Here is a 22,967-nt window from a genome sequence, read left to right as displayed (position 1 = left end):
CTGTCAATACATCAAATTGGCTGCCACTGTTCACCTGGCTAAAAACAAATGACTCCCACAAGTTTTGTTCACATTTCAACAATCACTGCAAGTCACTGACGCCGGCTGATGTAAATCCTATACCAGAAGGTGCATGGTTTGAGCATTTTGATGCACTATAAAAGGACCCCACACTGAAAGTAAATCATGGAACCCAGGGAAACATAATAATGCCACTCACTGAGTTCGACTTCGAGGAGGACACATTAGTTAACATAATCACAAAGCTAAAGCGCTGTCCTGACCCAGGGCCTGACGGCATACCAAATGTTGTCATTAAGGCCCATCAAGAACTCTGAGCAAAAATATTAGCCACACTATACATACACATATAGCTCTCGGGAGAAATACCACCCAGCTGGCGTAAATACATCCTGGTACTGATATTCAAGAGGGGCGACAGACTGGATCCATCCAACTATTGCTTCCTAGCCTGATGGATGTGAGTCAGAAGATTTTTGCAGATGTATTATTGAAAAACCTTACCAGATGGGTGCAGAAATCTGCTCTTTTAAGAATTTGCCAAACTGGCTTTAGAAAGTCATATTATACACTAACAAATATATGCATCCTCCAATTCCTTATCTCAGAAACAACCACAAAACAAAAGCAGCCCTTGTACTGTTGCTTCATCGATTTCAGCAAAGCGTCCGTCCTAGTATCTAGACCCCTACTGTGGGAGAAACTGTCAGGATGGGGCATAAATTCATCACTATTATACTATATACAACAGCTGCACACTGACACAGAAATTTTGATTCATCCAAATTTAGCAGGTGTTCATACCAATTACCGCCAAACGAACTGCGGTCTCAAATAAGGTTGTGTATTTGCACCAACCCTGTATAACCTGTTCACTGCTGATTTTGCCCAAGCCATCCAGAAGGTCAACAATTTCCCCCCAAAAATAAATGGCAAGCACATATCATGGCTAGTATACACGGATGATATTATACTTGTTGACCAAACAAAAATAGGGATACAATGGTCACTGGATGCGCTTGTGGAGTATTCCACGAAAAATAAAATGATCATAAATACAACTAAGATAAAGATCATGATTCTGGGAAATTGTACAAAAAGCGACAGGGGGAAAAATTGGAATCTGAATACACTTATTTGGGTTTCCCCATCACTGCTAATCCCATAGCAGCCTACTATGGTGAGAAAATCACTGCTAAAACCTGGAGAAAATGGTTGCATCAGGGTGGATATAATATCGAGGGTCTACTGGAGATCTACTGCTCATGCATCATACTTGGCATACTGTATGCTCTTGCTACTTTACCACTTCGACTGATAACATGGCTAGATGGATTAGAGGGAAACATTTTACATTCAGTCATAAATCTCCACAAATCAGTGCTGGTTGAGGCACTCACACTTGAATATGGGCAAACCTCTCTGCTGACAAACTGGTCCACTCAAAGAACTTTAATTTATTTCAAACTTGTGGCCACAAATCAAAATTAAAATGCTGTACTGCAAATGTTGGGGAAAAACTTGGTATTGGAAAACCATAACACCTTCAACACAGAATTAAAGTCCACGGCCATGGTAGATCTTGAGGAGTTAGATCTAGCAGAGGACATCATTAATACTAACCCCAATTTTGAAAAGAGCATTAAAATCAAATCGGCTCAATGGGATCAAGTAAAAAGCATTGAAAAACTGCAGGGGATTCGAAGGCACAATTAATACTCTCCTCAGAGTTTTCATCCCCATAAGCCATGCTCCTATCTAACTGAGCACTGTACAATGGAATTCAAACGTTCTATAATAAACCTATGCCTAAATCTCCTCTCTACGATGGAGCACATTGTCTCCTGGAAGACCATAACATTGGAAAAGCGTATCTGTCGTCTCTACCATACCCAAGTGGAGACTGGATGACATTTATTGACTGTTTTTTTTTTAAACCATGCTATCAAAAAGGGTATGGTAAGTTTGTTGTTAACATTGAGGATGTCACCCAAGATCAATTCTGGGCTACGCTATTTGGTGCAGAGTCTATTGTTATCACTGCAGCTGGCCACCATATATGAAATGAAGCAGTGACATTTTTGTTAATAGACTTTTATTAGTTCCAAATATAAAATGTATTGCAACCATTTCTGTTTTCATCTGCTGTGTTCTTTTCTGTTTTTTATGTGCTTAAAGTTTTATGTTTAAACTAATGCACAATAAAAAAAAGGACTTAGTAGTTTTCTTCAAAGCAGCTATTAGTTATTCTAGTCTGTTTATGGTGATCAGCAATACTGGAGCTTTGTCTCTCCACAGATATTATTTTTTAAACTACCTTTTCCCAGGAAAAGTGATAAACATTTACTGAATGTGATGGTAGTTTGCAGGAAGTTATCTTTGATGTGGTTGCTGCTACTGGTGATCGTTCACCTGTTTAATACAAGTAGGGCCAGTAGCTGCTCCTGTCTCATATTACTAAGCCTATGCATCACGACTCGCTCCCTTCGCTCCCGTTCCCACCACTTGGGGGCATGAATTGGGGTTTATTCCCTACTGGACTTTTCCTCCGAACCTTATGCTACAGTGCTGTGATGAATTGGGAGAGCTAAATCCCTATTTTCCAAGCTACTTCCCTTCCGGATCCATTCCAGGTTTTTGGCAGCCAGCATGCTTCTTTAATCAAATGACTATGCTTCCCAGAATGCCTGGCCCACTGCTTCATCTACACCCTTGCAGGACAAGGTTGGGTGGAGGATAGGCAACACCTGTGGCTGCAGGTGCAGCAATCAGCACACCTGAGGCGTGTGCTCGTTAAGCAGCTTTAAAAGCCTCAGTTTGCTTCAGTCCAGCGCTGGTCATTGATGCAGTGTCCCTGTTTGTGACTGGTCCCTTGTTCCTGGTGCTCATCTTTTTGCCTAATTCCAATTTTCTATTTTCTTGTTCCTTAACCCTGGATTTCGAATTTATTGTGCTTAATTGATTTCTGCTTCCTAGATTCCCTTTCTGCCTTCCTTTGTTTGCAAGCAGCATTTCTCAGTGCTTTCCCTTTTTGATGCAGGCCAGTTTGTCTGTGTTCTATATTTCTTTGACTTTGTCCTTTGCTGCTGTAAACCTTGATGCCTTAGTCTTCCCCTTTAGATTAGCTTCCTGTCTTTTTCCTTGGATGGGTGGGGGAAGCTTGTCTTGGTAATTTCGTTTTCCCTGCTCCTGTTCCTTACTTTCTCTTGGAATCCATTCCATGTTTTCCCTTGCACTTCTGCATGTATTTCCCATTGATTATTAGGTGTAGTGTGCTGTTGTAGCTAGCTCCTGTGTGAATGCCTATGTTTTCCTCATTTAGGTTTCTTAATCTGTAATCTGTAATCACTATTCCTACTTGCCCCTTGTCTTGAGTTTTATGTATTTAGTTATCCTCCCATTGCTGTTATAGCCTTTCTGGGTCCCTGTTTGATCAACAGGGTTTGTGGGCTTGCTCACATTCAAGAGGAATTTCTCATCCTCATGAGTACTATTCTTAAATTCCCTTATTTAATACATTCAGGAGTGTTAATTCACAGATCCTGTCGTTGCTTGCCCTATACGTGGGCTTAGCGCTGTCAGTACCAGTAACAGCAATTAGGGATAAGGCGCTTGCTGACTTTCCTTGCAGTCATAAGGAGTTTCTAAGTGCTTACCCCACATCCCTTTTCATATATTTGTATTGTTGTCACACTCTATTTGCACTCCTGGGTTTTAGCATACATGAGTCTTGGTTCCTGTGTGCACGTTGTTTGATTCAAGGCTATTCACTGTGTGATTTTTGTGCACATTTCCCTTGCCATATTCGCTGCCTTTGTACTTACCTGACACTATGTCAGGTGCATCCATTCTGTGAGTCCTACTCTCGCAATCCTATCTCATGATAATTTGAGCAAATGGGAGATGGCTTGTGACTACCTTAAACAAATAGCAGGACAATTCTAATAATCCTATTGTGAACACAGGAGTGTTTGTTTAGAAGGTAAATAACATCTCTGCGAATTCTGGCTGCTTTGTGGGTTATAAATAGTCACTTTACAATTGTAAATGTTTCTCATGTACTTCCAAGTTGGATTTAGACAGATGTTGCAAAGACTTTGGCCAGGATGAGGGGTGGGGTCACTTTGCAAGGGCTAAAGAGTAATTGTAGGAGTTCTGAACTAGGTGGTCTCTGGTTATTATTTATTGTTGTTATTGAACCTCCACGGCGCTGAAATGTACTGGGTCACAGCAGAGAGCGTTATATAGCAAAGGAGAAAATGATACACCTAGAGGGAGGTTGTGTTCCAGATTCTCATTGTTTACAAAGATCCATGACAAGTGTGATGAAGTCCTCTGCCTGGCTGTGCAGGCCACTCCTAGAGTGGCTCATTGATAGGCAGAATCACATGCAGTAGCCTTGGGGAACACTACATGCAATTAAGACTACAAGTGTCAGTACAATTTCACCTTTGGTACAAGCCTGTACTACACAGTTACATGGTAGAAGTGGCTGAGCAGCCAGACTTATCTCAAGAGTTGAGTGAGCAGTAGAACAAGTTACACATAGGACCAACAAATACAGTGATTCAAGCAAACGCTTACTCAAGGTTTCTTGGTAAAAGATTATACATTACAGAGTCAGTTTGAAAACACTACACTAGCAAGAGCAGCTCAATATCATATACTTAATACACCACAAATACACAACCAATGAGTTACTGAACAAGTTCAGCTCCCCTGATGTGGGAGCAAAATGGCACTTCAGATACTTTTAAAGGGGTAAAAAGACATGGTTATAAGAATCAGTAGCACAAATATTTTCATAGGCAGGGCAAAGGGATTCAGTGAACTACAACCAGCAATTCAGTTAAAAAGTCAATGGTTCAGAGTCTTTGTATAGGATAGCACAGTTCTGGTAGTAAACGGTTAAGTCTTTGCCACAGAGTCCAGAAGAATTTGACTAGGCGAAAAAGTTAGACGAATGTTTAGGGAAGGACAAGTCTTCAAATTTGGGAAAGTTTCACAAACTTTCGCAGTGGGCGAAAAGATTTTCGGACCGCGTTTGCACAATACCTTTAAAGTGAAGAAGAGCTGTAGCTGAGGCAGTTGTTCCTGGCAGTTCGAGCAGATCTCGCTGTTGACAGTTCATTGAATTTTTTACATTTTTTTCCAACCCTCATGCACCTATTTTTACCTATACCCAACCCTCCTAACCCCCAACCACTTATCTGCCCTTTCCCACCCCCCCAAAAAATGTGATGAACTGTGAAACACGTTTAAACTGCAGGCTTTGAAATGCCTGATGATGAAAGAACGCCGTACCATTTTATTAGGGTGCAGTTGCATCTAAAACAGACAGTCCATTAGGTTTTTTTGAGAATTTCCAACTTGACACAATTGGTGGGATGCAGATAGAGCATTTTCCGTAAGGGTGCACCAGCAACATGGTCTCTATAACTTCCTTCCACTTGAGGGGAAGCCATCACAACACCAAGTGTAAGTGCAGAAATGCAAGCTGGAGTGGCACTGCTGTCTTGTCTAAACACAGTAAGGTATGTTAATTAGTGCTAGAACATTAAATATGCTGCAGTGCACTGTGGATTTTACTGTAGGGATTCCTTCAGTATTAATGCCATGCTTTCACCAATTAACAGCCAGGCAGACCCGGTCTGATTTGTTTTTGATAATAATCTAGATAATATTAGGTATAGACATGACTGTGAGAAAGGAGCAGCAGGCTACAACTTAGTTGAAATATTTTAAAAAGAGAAATGTTTATGTGTAAAGGTACACGGAACATTAGATGATAAACATTGACATTACAATTGGATTAACACACCCCTGAGTCTGCCCATTCGCCTTTCTGCTGCGACTCCATAGAGACGACTTACCCTGTACCTTACATTTTGATGAAAATTGTTCTTGATCACTCCCCAGGGTCTGTCTTGGGCTTTTGCAATTCTTTTACTCGTCCTGCTCCAGCTGCCTCTGCTGGATGCTGGTTCACTCATTTACCATCTTCACTGTGCAGATAATTATCTTCCTGCTGTTCGCGAGACTCCAGTAAAATGTATCTTTTCTCTTGAGCAGAGGTCGCCAACCTTTGGCTCTCGATGTTTTGGACTGCAGCTCCCATCGTCCCTCCACAGCATCGTCAATGATGAGGTATCATGGGAGCTGTAGTCTAAATCGATGCAGCTGCAGGTTGCAGACTCCTGCTCTAGAGTCACATCTCTGTTGGAATTCCTGCAGGTTTGTTAATGAAGGTTTTCAAATGTCAGTCATGTCTTGCCTTTTTTGTCCTCCAGCCTATACAGATCAGAGCCCTTGCATCAGTTGTTCTATGACGTTTGAGGCAGGTCTTTCATCGGTTTCCTGGCCTTCTGTGGTTTGCTGTCTCTCACTTTTCTTTAAACCTCATTCGATGATTTCTAGAGGTATTGGAACTTCATTTTATCGACGGGTCTTGTATCTCCCCAGGCACCAAAATATTCCATGGCCATTTATTCTGACACACTGTTTGAAACCTCTGATACCACTGGATGATGTACTCTCTAGATCCGACCCCTGTAGTAGTGCATCCACTAATCTCCCCGCTGTGCACTGCCCACTCACTCTATCTTGCACACGTGCAAATTTACACCCTGATCCATTACATCGTAATTATTACTTCTCTGGTCACTCCTTAATTTCCTTGAACCTCTTCTTGCTTCATTCGTCATTGGGGGTATCCACTTTGTGTCAAATATATTGACATCAACAAAGATGCATTCCATCCCATGAAGGAATTAAGCAATGTTAGTCCCTACTGTACTACTGATTTCTGTTGCCTTCAACTTGTAATCTGCCTCTAATCCTATGTATATAATTCTCTTAGAATGCCAGTGCATTAGGAACTGAACATGTGCACAGCCATCCTCACCCTGGGGCCCAGCTAAAACGCTGGGGGACAGGGAATGGAGTGATTGATATCACAGCCACTCGATCCTCACGTGAAATCTTGTGGCTGTCCAAATCAGTATGTAAGGTTTCATGTTACCAACATTGTAATGCTAGGGTGAGAAATGTGAAAAATGAAATGTGCACCAAGTCCAGTGTGCATTATGCACTTAGTAATTCAAGCATGCATTCCTTTCATTACAGACATCCTTGTCCGGTATAAAAATCTGTGGTTATGCCTACGGTCACAAAAGGCTCACTGATTTTATACAATTTATTTTATTTATTTGAATTTGTAAAGCGCACAAACAGCCCGCAGACATCGAGGTAGGCTGGATGTAGGCTGGAACATCACTGATGTTGTCTCCCTATCTTCTTTCCCATAGGGAACATTTTAAAGAGTACAATAGGAGTGTGCCAGACTGCCCTTCTTGGAATGATGACCTTCTGTCAGAAAATAATGTAGATGGTTATTTTAGCTTTTGATAATGTGCTATGCTTAATAAAACAAACTTCACATTCTTATTATGACTAACATATACACTGAAAGTGCTAATTAGAAATGATCAAAATACAAAATACAATTTAAAAAAAGTCAGATTACATTGGCAGTACAATTAAATGATTTCCTTTTTTGTTTTTAATAGATGTTTTTGCAAAAAAATCCAACCATGCACCCTGTGGCGATATGTCAGCAACAGCTGGGGTGACTTTAGCATATGGGCATCTGACAACACAACTCTTAGCCACATAAAAAGAGACAGACTTGGAGTGAGACAAGGAGAGACATCGAGTGAGAGAACAGAGACATAGAGAGAGAGAGAGAGAGAGAGAGAGAGAGAGAGAGAGAGAGAGAGAGAGAGAGAGAGAGAGAGAGAGAGAGAGAGAGATCTACTTATAGATTTGTTCTACTAAACATGTCGGACAACCAAATTTGCTCCACAAGCTAATCACACCTGCCATTATGCATTCCGCAGTAAAAACAAAAATCTAATTTCCAGAACACACTTGTTGAAGAGTTACTCTGTAATTTGCGTCAACATCCTGGGATCTACACCAAGGACCCTTAGCTTTCCTTATGCTTGCACCTTTGTCAATGGTCTTATTGGAGTCCCACTGGGCCATATTAATTGCTCCTCCTTGTTTTACATCTTGAGCCACTGGGGAAAGAAAATCTATTGGATTCATCTAAACCTTCACAGGCTATGTTGGATCCTTTATTCTTATGGTTTACGAACTTGAGGCTTTAGTCTTCCATAGATTTACGTTTATAATTTCACCAGTACTGAGGGTTAGGCTTTCAGATCTACTATTATCAACCACCTTCATGCTTCCTCTCAGCAGGAGTGCGATAGTGTTGGCTTCTGCCACCTGTTTCCAGGGAGCAGATCAAAAGCATGTCTGTGCTCCTTCTAAAGAATGCCTAAGCTCCCTCAAAACCCCAAGGATATATCTTTTCTGTACCTATGCACTGCCCACCTTAGGATCTGCTGATCTCAATGTCTCTCAGAAACCTAGGATAAATCTTACTGTACTTATGCACTGCCCACCTTAGGATCTGCTGATCTCAATGTCTCTCAGAAACCTAGGATAAATCTTACTGTACTTATGCACTGCCCACCTTAGGATCTGCTGATCTCAATGTCTCTCAGAAACCTAGGATAAATCTTACTGTACTTATGCACTGCCCACCTTAGGATCTGCTGATCTCAATGTCTCTCAGAAACCTAGGATAAAGCTTACTGTACTTATGCACTGCCCACCTTAGGATCTGCTGATCTCAATGTCTCTCAGAAACCTAGGATAAATCTTACTGTACTTATGAACTTCCAACCTTGAGATCTGCTGATCTCAATGTGAGTCATCTTTCATGGGTGTTGGCATCACCTTCATTTAGCACTTTAGTGATTCAACAACTGACATATCTCAAATGTTCTTTAGTGATTTATTTTGTTGTAAATGTATGTGTCCAATAATGTAGCATATTCTTTATCCTCTTTAATGTACTTTTTCTTGTCCCCATTCATCATTATAAAAATACACCCTTGCACTTTCTCCTATCAATAATTTATCTAAAATGTTTTTTTCTGTTACGTGAACGTTGAGACCCTTTGCTTCTGTTTGACCCACTGCCTCCTAATTGCCTTCCTTGCATATTTGTTTTTGCTAAGACACACCTTGAGCCCCCTGCTACTGATATGCACTGTAGTTCATGAAAGCAAATCTTTTCACGCATACAATTTGTACAACATACTTTTGAGTTCCGTAGACTTTGTTATAATCAGCCCTGGAGGGGGTGTTATGGTGCTCCCAGCCAATCACAAAGCATGGAAGGCATGCTGTACCTCCTATAGCCCACGTTCTAAGCCTTCTTGGTAGTGGGAGGCCACCATTTACCCTCCCTGGCAGGTAAACCCTCGCTGGCCGGCACACACTTCACCCGCTTGTCACCATTTCCCCGCCTGCTCCCCTCCCCACCCAATCCCACTTATCTACGGCGTCCACATCCCTTACCGGCTCCTGGAGCACTTGCTGTTCCGACCCCTCCCCTCTGCAGGAATGGCCACTTTGGAAATGGAGAAGAGACTACATGTAATTCCCTTCTCTTTACTCCATGGTGGCCATTTTCTTTCAGAGTTTTTTTTCTCTCGAAGTTGAGCGATGGTAACCGATCTGCTACTCAATTTACAATAAAACTATTAGCACCCCGGAAAACATGCTGGGGTGATAATAGCAATAAATCCCAATGTGAGCGTGATTACCTGTCAGGTAATTGCTCCGGGGGCTCTGTTAAGGCACTCTCTATGCTCAGGCCTGTACCTCGGGCCCCGGCCATTACCTGCCCAGTAATGATGCCTGCCCATGTCAGGGTTTATTACTTAAATATTTTTTTTATAAACCTGGCCAAATGCTCCAACCACAAGGCTGCCAGGACTGTACTGCACTGATGCTCCCTAATAGAGGTGAAACCAGGTATGTAGTTGTCCTGGGAGCCTTGCAAATGTCCGTCTTGGTTAAGCTATGTATAAAGTACTACTGCCCTCTTAGACAAAGACAATTTCCTGGAGAAAAAGGTCTGCATTTAAGCTAACTTGCATACTCAGAATGCCTTGCTGTTGTTTCTCAGAACTGGAGGTGAACTTCCAGCAATTGCTACTAGGTGACATTGTGGAATGTGTGACTTGGCTCAAATGGACTTTCCTAGTTATATATATATATACATATATATATATATATATATATCATTACAGCATTTTATAAAGAGCCAATGCCACCAAGAGGAACACTTGGAGCATTTTGCAAGGGTGAAAGAGATGCAAGACAAAGGAGGATGGCAGGCGGAAGAAGACATAGGCTTTGCTAACGGAGTGGAACATGTGAGGCTTTAGAGCTCTGCAGAACTTAAGTATTATCAGACTTCAGATGGAGGTGCAGATATGCAGGGCTCTGATTAAAGTACTTTATATCTGCTCAGGGGTAGATTCTGGAGTCTTTGGTGGTTGAATGTAGGCTTCTGGTTACCTGGTAAGTGGGGAATACTCTGATATCATATTCTGTGGCGAGTCGATGTACCATCTGTGGATTAGGTCAGATGACCTTAAGCGATGTGCGCTATTTGATTGGTACCTAAAGCATTAAATAGAAATCTGCTGCTCTCTAGTTCCTTCTTTTTAGATCACTGGTGAGGTAGACTGCATGGTTTTGGGATCTGGAAAAATGGGTTTTCGATTTTTCCCTGAAAGTCTGTCGTAGGTCCTGCTGTTGTGTATGACTTCCATCGAAAGCCATTAGCAACTATTTCCCTGTCTGAATGCTGTATCCTCCGGTTTTGATGTCAGGGCAGAGGATTATGGACTTCATAATCATCAGCTATGATAAACACAGCAGAGTGATATGACATTTTCTCTGCTTTTTTATTTTTGGGGTTGCTGTGAGGTGAGGTAAGAGAAAACCTGGTATTTTGTTATGTTTTATATCATTCACCCATGCCTCCCGTCTCCACGCCCTGCAGTGCTGCTCCATGGGGACAGCTCAGTGGCTAGAAAATGGATTCACGTGGTCCATACACAACATGACATTATAGATGGGTATAGAGGGGATATACTCCCCCTCACAGTTTCGAGCAACATCATAGGCAACTTGACCTTTGCTCTTATTGTCTATCAGATTTCATTTGGGATTCCTTGGTGGAATATATCCTGTAGTTGGCCTCTATTCATCTATAATTCTATGTGTATTTTTGGAGGTTGCACATAACTACTGTAGTAACCTACACCATCATGTGAAGTTAGAGCAGTATTATCTATAGTATTGCATTTATATTAGCTCAATATAGAAAGGTGATCCACAAGTAATGGCTCCCTTTACCTTTGTGCATGCTTCTTGCTTCTTCTAATAGTTCTAGATACCACACGCTGTAGCCTCTTTGAGATCAGAATGCAGCCATATCCAGAAGCGTGCTGATCTCTGACTCTGCCACGTACCAACGCCCTCGTATACTTGTTTTACGCACACCTGGACAGCGGCCATGGTAAAGGGAAAAAGGCAAGCTCTGCATAGGCACTAGTAATAACCCGCCTTTGCAAAGGCCTTTTGACAGTGCGTCCAGCTCATATGAAAACAAAAGCCGGATTGTCAATCTCGCTAACGGGTTCCAGACTCTGGAATAAACTTCCACTTTTTCCTCGAAACAATGGCGTAGCTTTTAAGCAAAGAGTTCCCAACAGCATATACACTCATTTAAACTAGCTTTACTTTGCCACCTTTGCTTTTTGAAACAGATTTTCAATTCTCTACGCATCTAGTGCTTGCAGACTTTGATGAAATAGAACTGCACAAATAAATCAGTCAAAAACCAAAACAAGACACTCAAATGTAGCTTTATTTTTTCAGGTACTTACCAATTCTAATGGGATAAGTAGTCCCTTATCAAAGAGAGTAGCAACAGAAACATGGGAAGATCTCACAACTACATGACCTCACAAGGCCAACACACACTTTTTAAAGCACATGAATGCTAAAACTCATACAAGAATATATGTGTATAATACATTAAATCCATGAACATATTGCTGATCCCTTCTCATTAAATTCAATCACAATGTCGATAACACATGTAAATCACCTCAGCTGATTACGTCACATAAAACATTAAGTGGAGAGCAAAAAGACCTACTATCATTCCAACAATCTACACGTTGTGAAAGAAACACAGATTTAGACAAAGACAGAGCACAACTCGATCTGAAATTACAAAAACATCTTGTTTCTCCAATCAATGGGCCCCGCCTCCTACTTAAGTCACTGCCTCGTCTCCCCTTATGAACTATACATAATCGTTGGACAAATAGCCAAGGAACAGCATAGCCAATAGACGGGCACTATTTTTTCCTTTTTGATGCAACAGCACACAGGTCTTGTTCTTGCTTACGCTGCCCCCTTCCTGCACCTGACCCCAGCCTAAACTCACACCCTGGGGAAGGGGGTGAGGCCTCGGTGGTGGATGGAAAATGTGAGGTGTCTGTTGCGTTGCTACCGCAGCCCTCATTGTCTGCTGGAAGCCCTAGGCTAGCTTTCTGTACCAGCAACTGCCCAGCTTGCAGCGGGGGTTGCTGCATGTTGTCATCAATGCTGGCTTCAACTGCTTCTTGAGTGACTTTGCCCTGCAGCAGATGCTGGCTCAGCATTTGCATTTGCATGGCACAGGAAGCTACTGCCACAGCCAGGTCTTTAGTGGCCTTGACCTGCTGCTTGTAAATCGCCATTTTCTTTCTGCGTAGGACACTGTGAGCCTGCTTTGTTTGTCGCAAAGACTCCAGAGCTATGGCTTGTCTCTCCATAAGATCACGCATGTCGCATAAAGTGAGATGTTGGTCCAGCTGCTGGTGATTGATGGGGCCATCATCACTTGGGCCTGGTGGTGGAGGCTGCTGCACTTTTGGGCTGGCCTTTCCACGGTCAGGGCTGGCTTCTGTAAAGTGGGGAGAGTTTACGTTTGCTTCATTATAGACAGACCTCATTTGCTGCCCGTTCTTCTGCTCTTCTTTCTCGCCCGCATCATCATGAGTTTCCATAGCTGCCTGAGGACATTTCTGTTTCCATGAATCTCCCACATGCTTCTCAGCTGCTTGCCCTGCTTGGTCCTGTGATTGATGCCCTGGGGCGTCTGCCTGTGTTTCTGCTTGCTGACATGATGGTGCTGGTTTATTGTGAGCCTCCTGTCCGAATGCTACTGCTTTATGTTCTGCTGGCTGCTGAAACAGCACCTTTTGCTTCACTGACTGATTCTCTAATTGTGTTGCTTGCTTCTGTTTGTTCTGCCCTAGTGATGGTGCTTGGCTTTGGGTCTGATACCCTGTAGAGGATGTCTGCATCTGTATCGGCTGAGACAATAATACTGCTGGAATCAGTGGCTGTGTCCATATTTGTTTTTCTTTATTCATGTGTTTTGCTGCTGGTCCACAGTGTGCCTGTTGATTTGATCTTCCGGCATAGTTCTGTGGATGAGTCACTGCTGGTGCTGCTTGATTGGGCAACAGTTGCCATGGAGGCACAGCTGGATTCTGCGCCTGATGTCCTGATGGAGCTGCTAGATTCTGACTCGGCCTCTGTGACAGTGTTGCCTGAATCTGGGGCCACTGTTTTGATGAAGCTGTACACGCCGGTGCCTCATATTCACATTGTCCTGCTTGATTCCGTGCCTTCTGCCCAAATGGTGCTGCTTCGCTCTGTGACTGCTTCCATGATAGCCCCCCTGCATTGGCTTTACTCCCAATCGTGGGGTTGCCTAACAGGATGCAAAGAAAAAGTGTGATTTTAGGAATCCGTCCCATTTTAATGGTATCAAATTATATAATTGTACCGTGTAGAGAAGCGCACAAAGCATATCCTTTTTTGTGACAGCAAGCAGACATGCTACTACTATGCCATGTGTTAGCAACATCTGGTCCTCCACCAGGCCAGACAAACAATGACTGCAGTTTCTATTTACATTTGTTATAAGTTGAGAGAATGTCCAGTTTTGTCAGGGTGTTGAGACAATACTGACTACATATCAATTTACGCATGAGTCCCCCAATTCAGTGGTTTAGTATATGTACGAAAATATGGTAACATGTCAGTTAAGTGAGGGCCCCCCACGGAATGTCCTAGGAGGGACCCCGAGACTCCAGAAAGAAATGACTTCTTTCTGAAGTCCGAGTTCAGAAAGAAATGATTATTTTTGCGGTGTGAGATGGGGGCGATCTGGCTCCTCCATCTCGCACCACCAAGATGGAGATGGTGAGAGATGGAGGAGCTCCAACTCTGGAAATGATTATTTCTTTTGCAGCGGGATACCAAGGCGCCCCGGAGCATTGATGATGTATGTTTGCATGCATGTATGCTCGCGTGCATGCAAGGGTGTGTTTTATGTGTTTGTGAATGAGTGTATGCTGTATGCATGGCTAGGTGTGCACGTGAATGATCAAGTGTGTGTATGGGTTAATGCGGGAGTGAATGCTGTGTGAATGTGTGGGTGCTTGTCCTGGCCCAAGAAACTTCATTTGGTGAGTGACGGGGCTGAGGAGATGGGGGGGGGGCAGGTGTATTGGGTGTGACGTATCTAGGGAATTCGTCCCTTCTACCCAAGGGGGAGCCCACGGGAGAGACTCCCCCTGCGGGGTCAAGGACTCCCGTTCCTCTGAGGAACCCCCAAATTCTTTTATGGCCTACTTAAGAATATGAGACAACTTGAAGGACATACAATATAGAGGCCCTCATTACAAGTCAGGCGATGGACCATGGTGCTATTAGCACCATGGTCCATGCCGGATTCTGCCATGGTGGATGGCGGAATTACCGCCCCATTCCAAGGTGAGTGGGGCGGTAATTCCCCATTCACCATTTGCCCTTCCCCATTCCCATTTTTGCCCCATAGGGCATAATGGGGATGGGGAAGGCGCTAATTACGGCACCGTAAATTACGGTGCCGTAATTAGCACCAAGGTCGCTTAGCGCCTTGGACTTTAACGCCTGCAAAAAGCAGGCGTTAAAGTGTGAATCAGGCGTTAAGGGTTAACGGCGCCGACGGCGCCGTTAAACCCGTAACGCCTGACTTGTAATGAGGGCCAGAGACTGTGAAGAAGATACTACCATTTGTTGTTGTCAACCAGAAAATGATTATGTCCCTTTAAGCAGGAATACCCTTTTAACTGGTATGAAGAAACTGAACTGGAGAGAGACAATGCTGCAAACAGAGGCTGAGAGACACATACGCTGGCAAGGAAAGCACCAGGCCAACGTAACACTTGAGGGGAGGAGACTCTGCAGACGGCGAAGCACGCAAGTTTGAAAACTGCAGGGCGGCCAAGAGCAGGGCACGGGACGCCAAGCGTCCAGCAAGAAGGAAGAAGAGTGAAGGCAATAGTGGTGGCATGACCACAGAGATCCCGGGGAGGACCGGCGGCCCCTCGAACTGTGCCGAGACCACTAGGCGGACCCAACCACCTACCACCCTGTTACCCGTGGAGCTGTCAATCTGTAACAAAGGAGGATACGGTGCTTGCAATGTCAGAGAGAAGCAAGAGAAAATGAGGAAAGCAGTGAACCCCAAACATACGAATGACCCAGTGACGTTATCCCAGGCAAGCCCAGGTAAAGGGGAAAACAGGATACCCGGTAGGCCTAAGAGAAGTCAATATGGGACAATTCATACTCATCCCAGTGATATGCATGAGAGAGTTAGAAAATGGAATGATGGTGACAATAGAAGCCTGAATGCAATAAACCTTGAAATAAACACTGAATGCATTAAGAGTAATCCTTATGGGACTATTCATACTCGTCCCAGTGCATATATACGAGAGAGTTAGAAAATGGAATGATGGTGACAATAGAAGCCTGAATGCAATAAACCTTGAAATAAACACTGAATGCATTAAGAGTAATCCTTATGGGACTATTCATACTCGTCCCAGTGCATATATACGAGAGAGTAAGAAAATGGAATGATGACAGGGAATCCTTAGTATAATAAACCTGGAAAGAAACACTGAAGTTAAGAAACAAACACCTGAGGAGAAAAGCAGAGTGCTTAATGAGATAAATATAAATGCAATAGGAACTTTAAGGCACACTAAGAGTGACAAAGCCAAACCTGATAAAAAGGGCAAACTGGAATATCTGTCCAAAGACAGAGAATCTGAAGAGAAAGAATGTTGTCACCTAAGGAAGAAAAAAAAGAGGCTAAAGAAAGAGCAATTTATGGATACTGGGTATCGCAAAGTAGTTGTTCACGGTTCAAGAAGCCAACCAAGGAGAAGGGAGAGGAGTGTAATACATTCTTGAAGGAACTATATGAACTGACTTGAGGAGTAACAAGAGACTGCTTAGAAATATTGGGTTAACTAGAACTGAGAAGAATAAACCTTCAAGAAGCAAGTTCAAGGAGAATGGAGCCACCTCCTATCTTTATTTGTTAGAATAGTGGTAGGGTCAGTTAGACTTAGTTTGGAGTGTGGACACTTTCGTTTGGCCATTCACAAGATGACTGACAAGCTCCTTAGTTCGTATAATAGGCAGGGAACACCCCATAGAGATAGGGGGGCAGTTGGGCTCTCTATATTTATTCTTTAATAAATACATCATGAAAATGTCATCAAAGAATCAGTCTCCTCCTTCTGATCAACCAAAGGGAGCGGTGTGCTACTACTTCCTTTTTAATAGGCATCCATGGTAAGCCAAGCATGATAAGTATTCTTATGTGTCTAGACTGGCCTACATTTGAGCCAGTTTGGACATGTTTTCTTACTGTTGCATGGCATTTTTAATGTAAAGTATGTACTTATGTGGGGGTACTTGCATATAATGATAGAGCTAGATTGAGCATGTTTCTTATAGTATCATTATTGGCATAAGTATGTTCTTATACAGGAATACTGGCATATACTGGTGCAGCGGAGTCATCGTGACATGTTTCTATAATGGCATATGTTGTGGGGAAAGGCATGACAATGCATTTGAAAATGCTGCTGTGCACTGTTGGTGACTTGCATCTATTGGATTTCTTTTTTCATAGGTTACCCTACAAAACTGGTTGCAAACTGTCTGGCTATTTACCCAGGAAGTATGCTGTATAATGCACCATTTAACCAATTATTTAAACATTTTCTCAGGGCAGAACCCCTTCCCCAGAAACTTCTTTTGTTAGTTTGAACTCCCTCGTTACGTTGGGTTGCTCTCGCATAATTGTGGCAAATATTTACACCCCTCCAATTACAAAATTCAACAACCGCTAATGGTGACTGGTACATTTGAGTGTCATGGGCCCTAGCACTACCCCCTTCTTTCAACATTAGGTGAAAGATTTAAGCTTTGATTAAAACACTTACATCGTTCACCAAGCGCAGTGCCCGCATGCTCCTGCAGTGGCATGATCATCATGGGCATTGCGAATGCGTGATGATCCAGGCCGGCCTGAAGTGTGGTGCGCCCTGTGCTTTGTTAAGGAGCTTGGGTGACCCTCGGTATGGCTCACGAGGGCAGGGGGAGACATATTTTCTGTTACACCAATGTAACATGTGCAAGTGTATCTATCGTCTTCTTTTATTTTCACAATTCACACGAAAAACAATACAAGTATATTCATCTCAAACAATAACACCACCAATTTATTATGCAGGAACGATTTTTACATTCAACATCCGCTGTCAAGTGCATACATTTGCCTTTCAGTATTTTACCTGTTTGACCTCTTATTCAGGGCTGTTATTATGCCAATTCATATTGGACATACCACATCAAATATGCTCTTTCATCTGTGATAATGTTGAACTCCCCAGCCCCTTTATCATTAACATGTTGTTGTTATTCTCTTAGGTTGCTTAGGTACATTTTTCAGGATGTAGTTATCATTGTCAACAAATATCTTCTATTATGGTCACCCCTTTTTTCTTGTCACCAGATCATCTGCATTTCTTGAAAATAAACAGAGAAGATATGGCACCTCTTAATTCTGACAATGAAAACCCCCTTAGAAAAAATGTGCTTTCATTGCCATTCCCTACCTTAGTTTTACCATTTACTGCAACCAGTCCCAATGCAGTATAACTATGAAAACATCATTAACTTGGACTTAGAATAGAGGGTAGCAAATGTGATCAAACTAGAGAGACTCATTGGCAACACACAAGAAGAAGAACAGATATATGATAAATGGCACAAATTTACTAACTGTTTTTTTGCTGTAAATTGAGTGAAAAGTTATTTAGGCGTATGTGCAGTATATTATGTCAAGATTAGGAAATTTACCAAGTCAGTCACAGCAAACTAGAGGATCATAGACTTTGCACAAATTCAGATGTAGGTCACACCTGATTCGCTGAGAAAAAGGATGTGTGGACATAAAATAGCCAAAACAACTCCCGTCGGTGGAACACACGCCTGCGCAAGTGAACGCACAAAACAAATATTCTGCTAAACAGTACACACACTTTCAGATCGCACACCAAAACATTTTTACCGTACACTCACACACTTTCGCCATGCATGCCTGTTGTCATGGCACAAATCCATGAACTTTCATGCATCATGCACAATACTTATACCATCAACTTCATGGTTTCAGTTACGACACTTGACCCACTTCTCCCAAGATCCATGTTCGCTTAGTAAATATCCCCCAAACTTACACTCTGGGGGTGTCACAGTCTCTAAGACACACAACACTCCTGACACACCCATCAAAACCAGAAAACACCCACGGACATCCCCAAAAAGAATGGACACCCCCACTGACACACCCACTAAAAATAGTCCTACACCCACCAACATGCCCAAAAATCAAAGGACATACCCCCAGAAATGCCCATAACACGTGCTCAGGAGACGCAGATACACTGTGGAAAGCACGCCACCAACGCGGGCACCTTACATATCGGAGCTTCCGACTCAGAGATTACGCCATGGAAGAGCAAAACATCCACCAAATGTCACATCAATATCAGGACCCCACTTATCATGCCAGCATGGCTAACACGAGCCAAGACAGACAAGCACATCACAGCGACACACACATATAGAAACATATACCATGACACAAATGCAGAAAATGTACCCAACGACCTGACCACACATGCAACCACATCAGTACACTGTGGATACCCAATTGGCAAACAAGGTGCACACATGGTAAAAGTTATTGCCCTGACCAAATGGTGGTCCCAACACCGACACACTCTATCAGCCAGTGCAGGGCATGCGGTTGCCACAACCAAACTGAATGGTGCACCCATCATAATTAGCATCAAACACCTCCACCTCTGAAAATCAATATAAACCAACCCACCAGTGGCCACATTTGCTGCACAGATTGTGGTGTCCAGCAAGATGTAAGCTGCAAAGGAGGTCCGCTGCAAGATGAACTTCACTGAAGGAGAGGTTGACCTGATGGTGGAGTTCATCCACAGCAACTGGACCACCATGATTCAGATACCTGGAACCCGCACCACAAAGAGCCAGCGACAGGCACAGTGGGTCAGACTTAAGGAAGACATCAACACCCTGGGTCTCGGGCAGCGCACCCTGGACAATTTGAAGAAGTGGTTGGACGAGAAGCAGTGGGTGAAGCTGAAATACATCAAGTTCACGGTCGCCCAAGCTCTTGGACGAGAATCACCAGGCCCTGTGTTGCGAATGACGCTCAAGGAAGAAACAACCCTGAGCCTGATCCCAGAGGAGGCGTGCACTGACTTACGAGGTACAGCTACAAGCACAGACCTATGTGGAAAGTACATCACCTTTGTGCAAACACTCAAATCCGCATTTCTGTCAAACACACAGCACTGATTGCAACAGTCTCCAAGGGAACACAACATGAACACCCCCATTTCATGTACACCATAATATCCAGAGGCGTGAAGGACACACCACAGCACAAACACCACATACGTACCTGTATGCAGATGCCCACAGAACAACCATTCACATTTCACGCACAGCTTGCCATCTCTCATAGAAGACAACACCAGCACATGCATCAACGAATCCACAAAACCACATACAACTCGGTCACATGGAAGTCTCAGAGGCACCCAGTGCAAGTATTCATCCGCACCACATGTGCCACATGTGCCATCACAGCAATGTTCCAAATCCCATCCCACACCAACATGAGCCCCAGAAAAAATCTCTCCACACCACACACGACCCACGGCCAACATGCTCAATAACTGTCTGATGTCAAGCCACATGTACACAAGGGACACAGCAACCACATGCAATGCACCTTCCCCCATACTCACAGCCATTCACTGAGTCATGAGGTTGCCATCATACCACCACACAGAAACATATGACGCATACAAATGTTTCCTTCACATGCTCCCTCATCGCCAATGGCAGGATAAATATATACACGGTGGTCAGTCAATCATATATAGACGACAACAGTGGGTTGATGGTGCAATGGGAAGATACGTGAGGGCCAGATGCATGCCAATACATAGCAATATACTTATTCAGTAATGTTACAAATTTACACGCATCTTTAGCATGTCAGAGACATGTCTCCTGTTCTTTCCACTTCCCAGTCATGACTACAAAGGAAGTGGGCAATGCGGAACACTCCGACAGCACCGAGGAGGGCGAAGAACAGCTGCTGGTCTGGAGCATACCCACAGAGGAGGCCCAGGAGGAGGAGGACTGGGACACCACATCTCCTCCTCACAGGAGGACCACTGTGCTGAGTAGCCATCTGGACACAGGTGTGTGTGTGCCTCTGAATTGCCTGCCTGCAAAGGAGGTAAGGCCAGAGGTGCTGGCTGAGGACAGCATGACCCTTGCACCAGTGGTGGAAGATGAAAACACCAGCATCAGATATTCCACGCACCTGACATCCCCGCCACAAACATCCCAAGATGGTGCCTCCCCCATCTGAGTACCTCAGCTCGAGTCACTGCTGGCTCTGCGTCTTCCTGGAGCAGCAGCAGCTGATGGTCGAGTCAGTGGCAGTGGTAGAGTGCAACATAACACAGGAACTTGCAACAGGACCCAGCCAGCTTGATGCCATTAACAACACTTGCAAGTACATCGGCCGAGAAATATTCAGCCTGGGCACTTCAATGGAGACCACATCTGGCACACACCCTGCAGTGTCAGGCAGATTTAATGCGCTTCTGGCGAGGCATGCCACACTGATGAGGAGACCCCGAAATGGTGGACAGGGATGTGCAGGCTACTGGCACCACATCTCGTTTGCAAGAGCTTGCCCACAGGTCAACCACTCACCAGAGTGCCACTCAGTCTGGAGACTTCCAAACCATTGAGGAGGAGGACAGCTTGGCCTCCCCGGCATCCCAGGTATCCTAGACAGAGCTGCAGGCCAAATGGCAATGTGGGAGGGCCAGGAAGTGGCCCCTGACTCCCACCTCAGACTCACCACATCCTCTCTTCCTACACACCCTCCTCCTCCACACACACACCCCACTGCTCCACATGCCACCAAATCTTGAAACCCACACACCCCAGAGCATGGCACGAACACACACATCTGCAAATCCCCCAATGCCATTTGTACAGCACCGCAGAAACTGTTTGCACTATATTGAATGAAAGAAATCATCATCACAAATACTTGTCCGTCGTGACAATATGCAAAGGCATGCAATGCTTGTGAGTGGAGGGCAGTTCTAGCAGTGGAACTGTGTCCTGTCCTGGAGCAAGACACATTGTGAACATGTGAACAAGTTGGCACATCCACACGTACATTTCTCAATAAACGTCACTACACACAGCGACCTGCACCAACGCAGTGGTCTGTGTACTTACTTTTATATTATTGCAGTTACCATGCATCCATTCAACACATCCACAAATCAGTCTTGTGACATTGAATGCTGTGGAGTATTCCAGTCCCATCCCTGTGTCTAGCAACATCATTATACCAAACACCCACATACACACATGGCTCACACACATGGACTGAATAAGTGCCATGAGCCATGAAGGAGTGACTAAAGAGAGTTGACCATTCACCTCGGGTGATGGTGCCAATACATACAGTTGTCACTCACATTACAAATGTGAAATACTCACCTCTGTCTCGTCCATGACGCATGTGCATAAATAGATATGCAGGTCATGGCATATAGAAAATGCATACATGTAACAGCGTCAAAGTCACACAAACATGTACACCTTAATCCAGGACTGCATGGTGTGCAGACTGGAATCACAGACATTCAGTAGTCCAGGACTCAGCAAACCCTTCAACACCTGATGCCACTCAATGGAAATGTCATGATTCCAAACATTCATTATTTTGCCTGTGTCTTAAGGGAATCATGTATATGACATTCGCACAGTCAGAGCCAACACACCCATCCACCACTGACAGTAAGGCCCTTGAGTGGATGCAATGCCAGTCATGGCAGCCTGCCACACCAGTGGAACATGTCTGCTGCACACCCCTTTTCAAGAACAGGTGACGCTCCATGTAACAACTCATAGGTACACATGGCACATGCATATACATGCTAGTGACCCAGCACAATATGCAAATTATGGCCTATCACACAATAGTAGGCAGACCATGCTAGTACTTGTGGTCAACAGCTGACATGGAAGGGAGCAGAAAATGCAGGAACAACACAGATCCACAGAAAGGACCCTCCAGCCTCTGTTGGAGGATCATAAGGAGCAGGGGAAGGCAGCCCATCGCTGAGGACACCGGTGCTTCAACCACCAGAGGTATCACTAAGGAGGGTGCACACCGGCTAGCAAAACACTTTCAGGCTCACTGGCACTGGTGCACCCTGCTGGGCGCAACATCCCCACTGGCCCTGCTGAGGACATCGAGGGCACTCCTGCACATGACCTCCCCCAATGCTAGACTAGGAAGAGGGGGAGAGGAGGGTGACCTCCACCTAGGTGGGAACTGGGAATCCCCCACAGCCATAAATGCTCCCACCATTCAGTCGCCACCTACCACCCTGACCCCCACCATACCACAGGACTCTCCACCTTCCGGGATACCTCTTCCTCCCCAC

General features: G+C 44.1%; 1 protein-coding gene across 3 annotated transcripts in view; it reads right to left on the bottom strand.

Annotated features, from left to right (window-relative positions):
* Positions 1-22,967, bottom strand: part of ZBP1 (Z-DNA binding protein 1) — a 169,852-nt gene that overhangs the window by 55,934 nt on the left and 90,951 nt on the right. The window contains exon 5 of one of the 3 annotated variants that reach the window (XM_069651088.1): positions 11,807-13,729. The exons of the other annotated variants lie outside the window; for them this stretch is intronic. Coding sequence (XP_069507189.1) covers positions 12,324-13,729 — 1,406 coding nt within the window. The 3' untranslated portion in view covers positions 11,807-12,323. Of the gene's footprint in view, positions 1-11,806; positions 13,730-22,967 lie in introns of those variants that run through there. 3 annotated transcript variants of the gene reach the window in all.

The sequence above is a fragment of the Ambystoma mexicanum genome, chromosome 3p (genome assembly GCF_040938575.1).
Source record: "Ambystoma mexicanum isolate Mex_15411 chromosome 3p, UKY_AmexF1_1, whole genome shotgun sequence".
NCBI classification, from domain to species: Eukaryota; Metazoa; Chordata; class Amphibia; order Caudata; family Ambystomatidae; genus Ambystoma; species Ambystoma mexicanum.
Note: the sequence above shows the minus strand (reverse complement) of the source record. Positions and strands in the feature narration are given on the sequence as shown.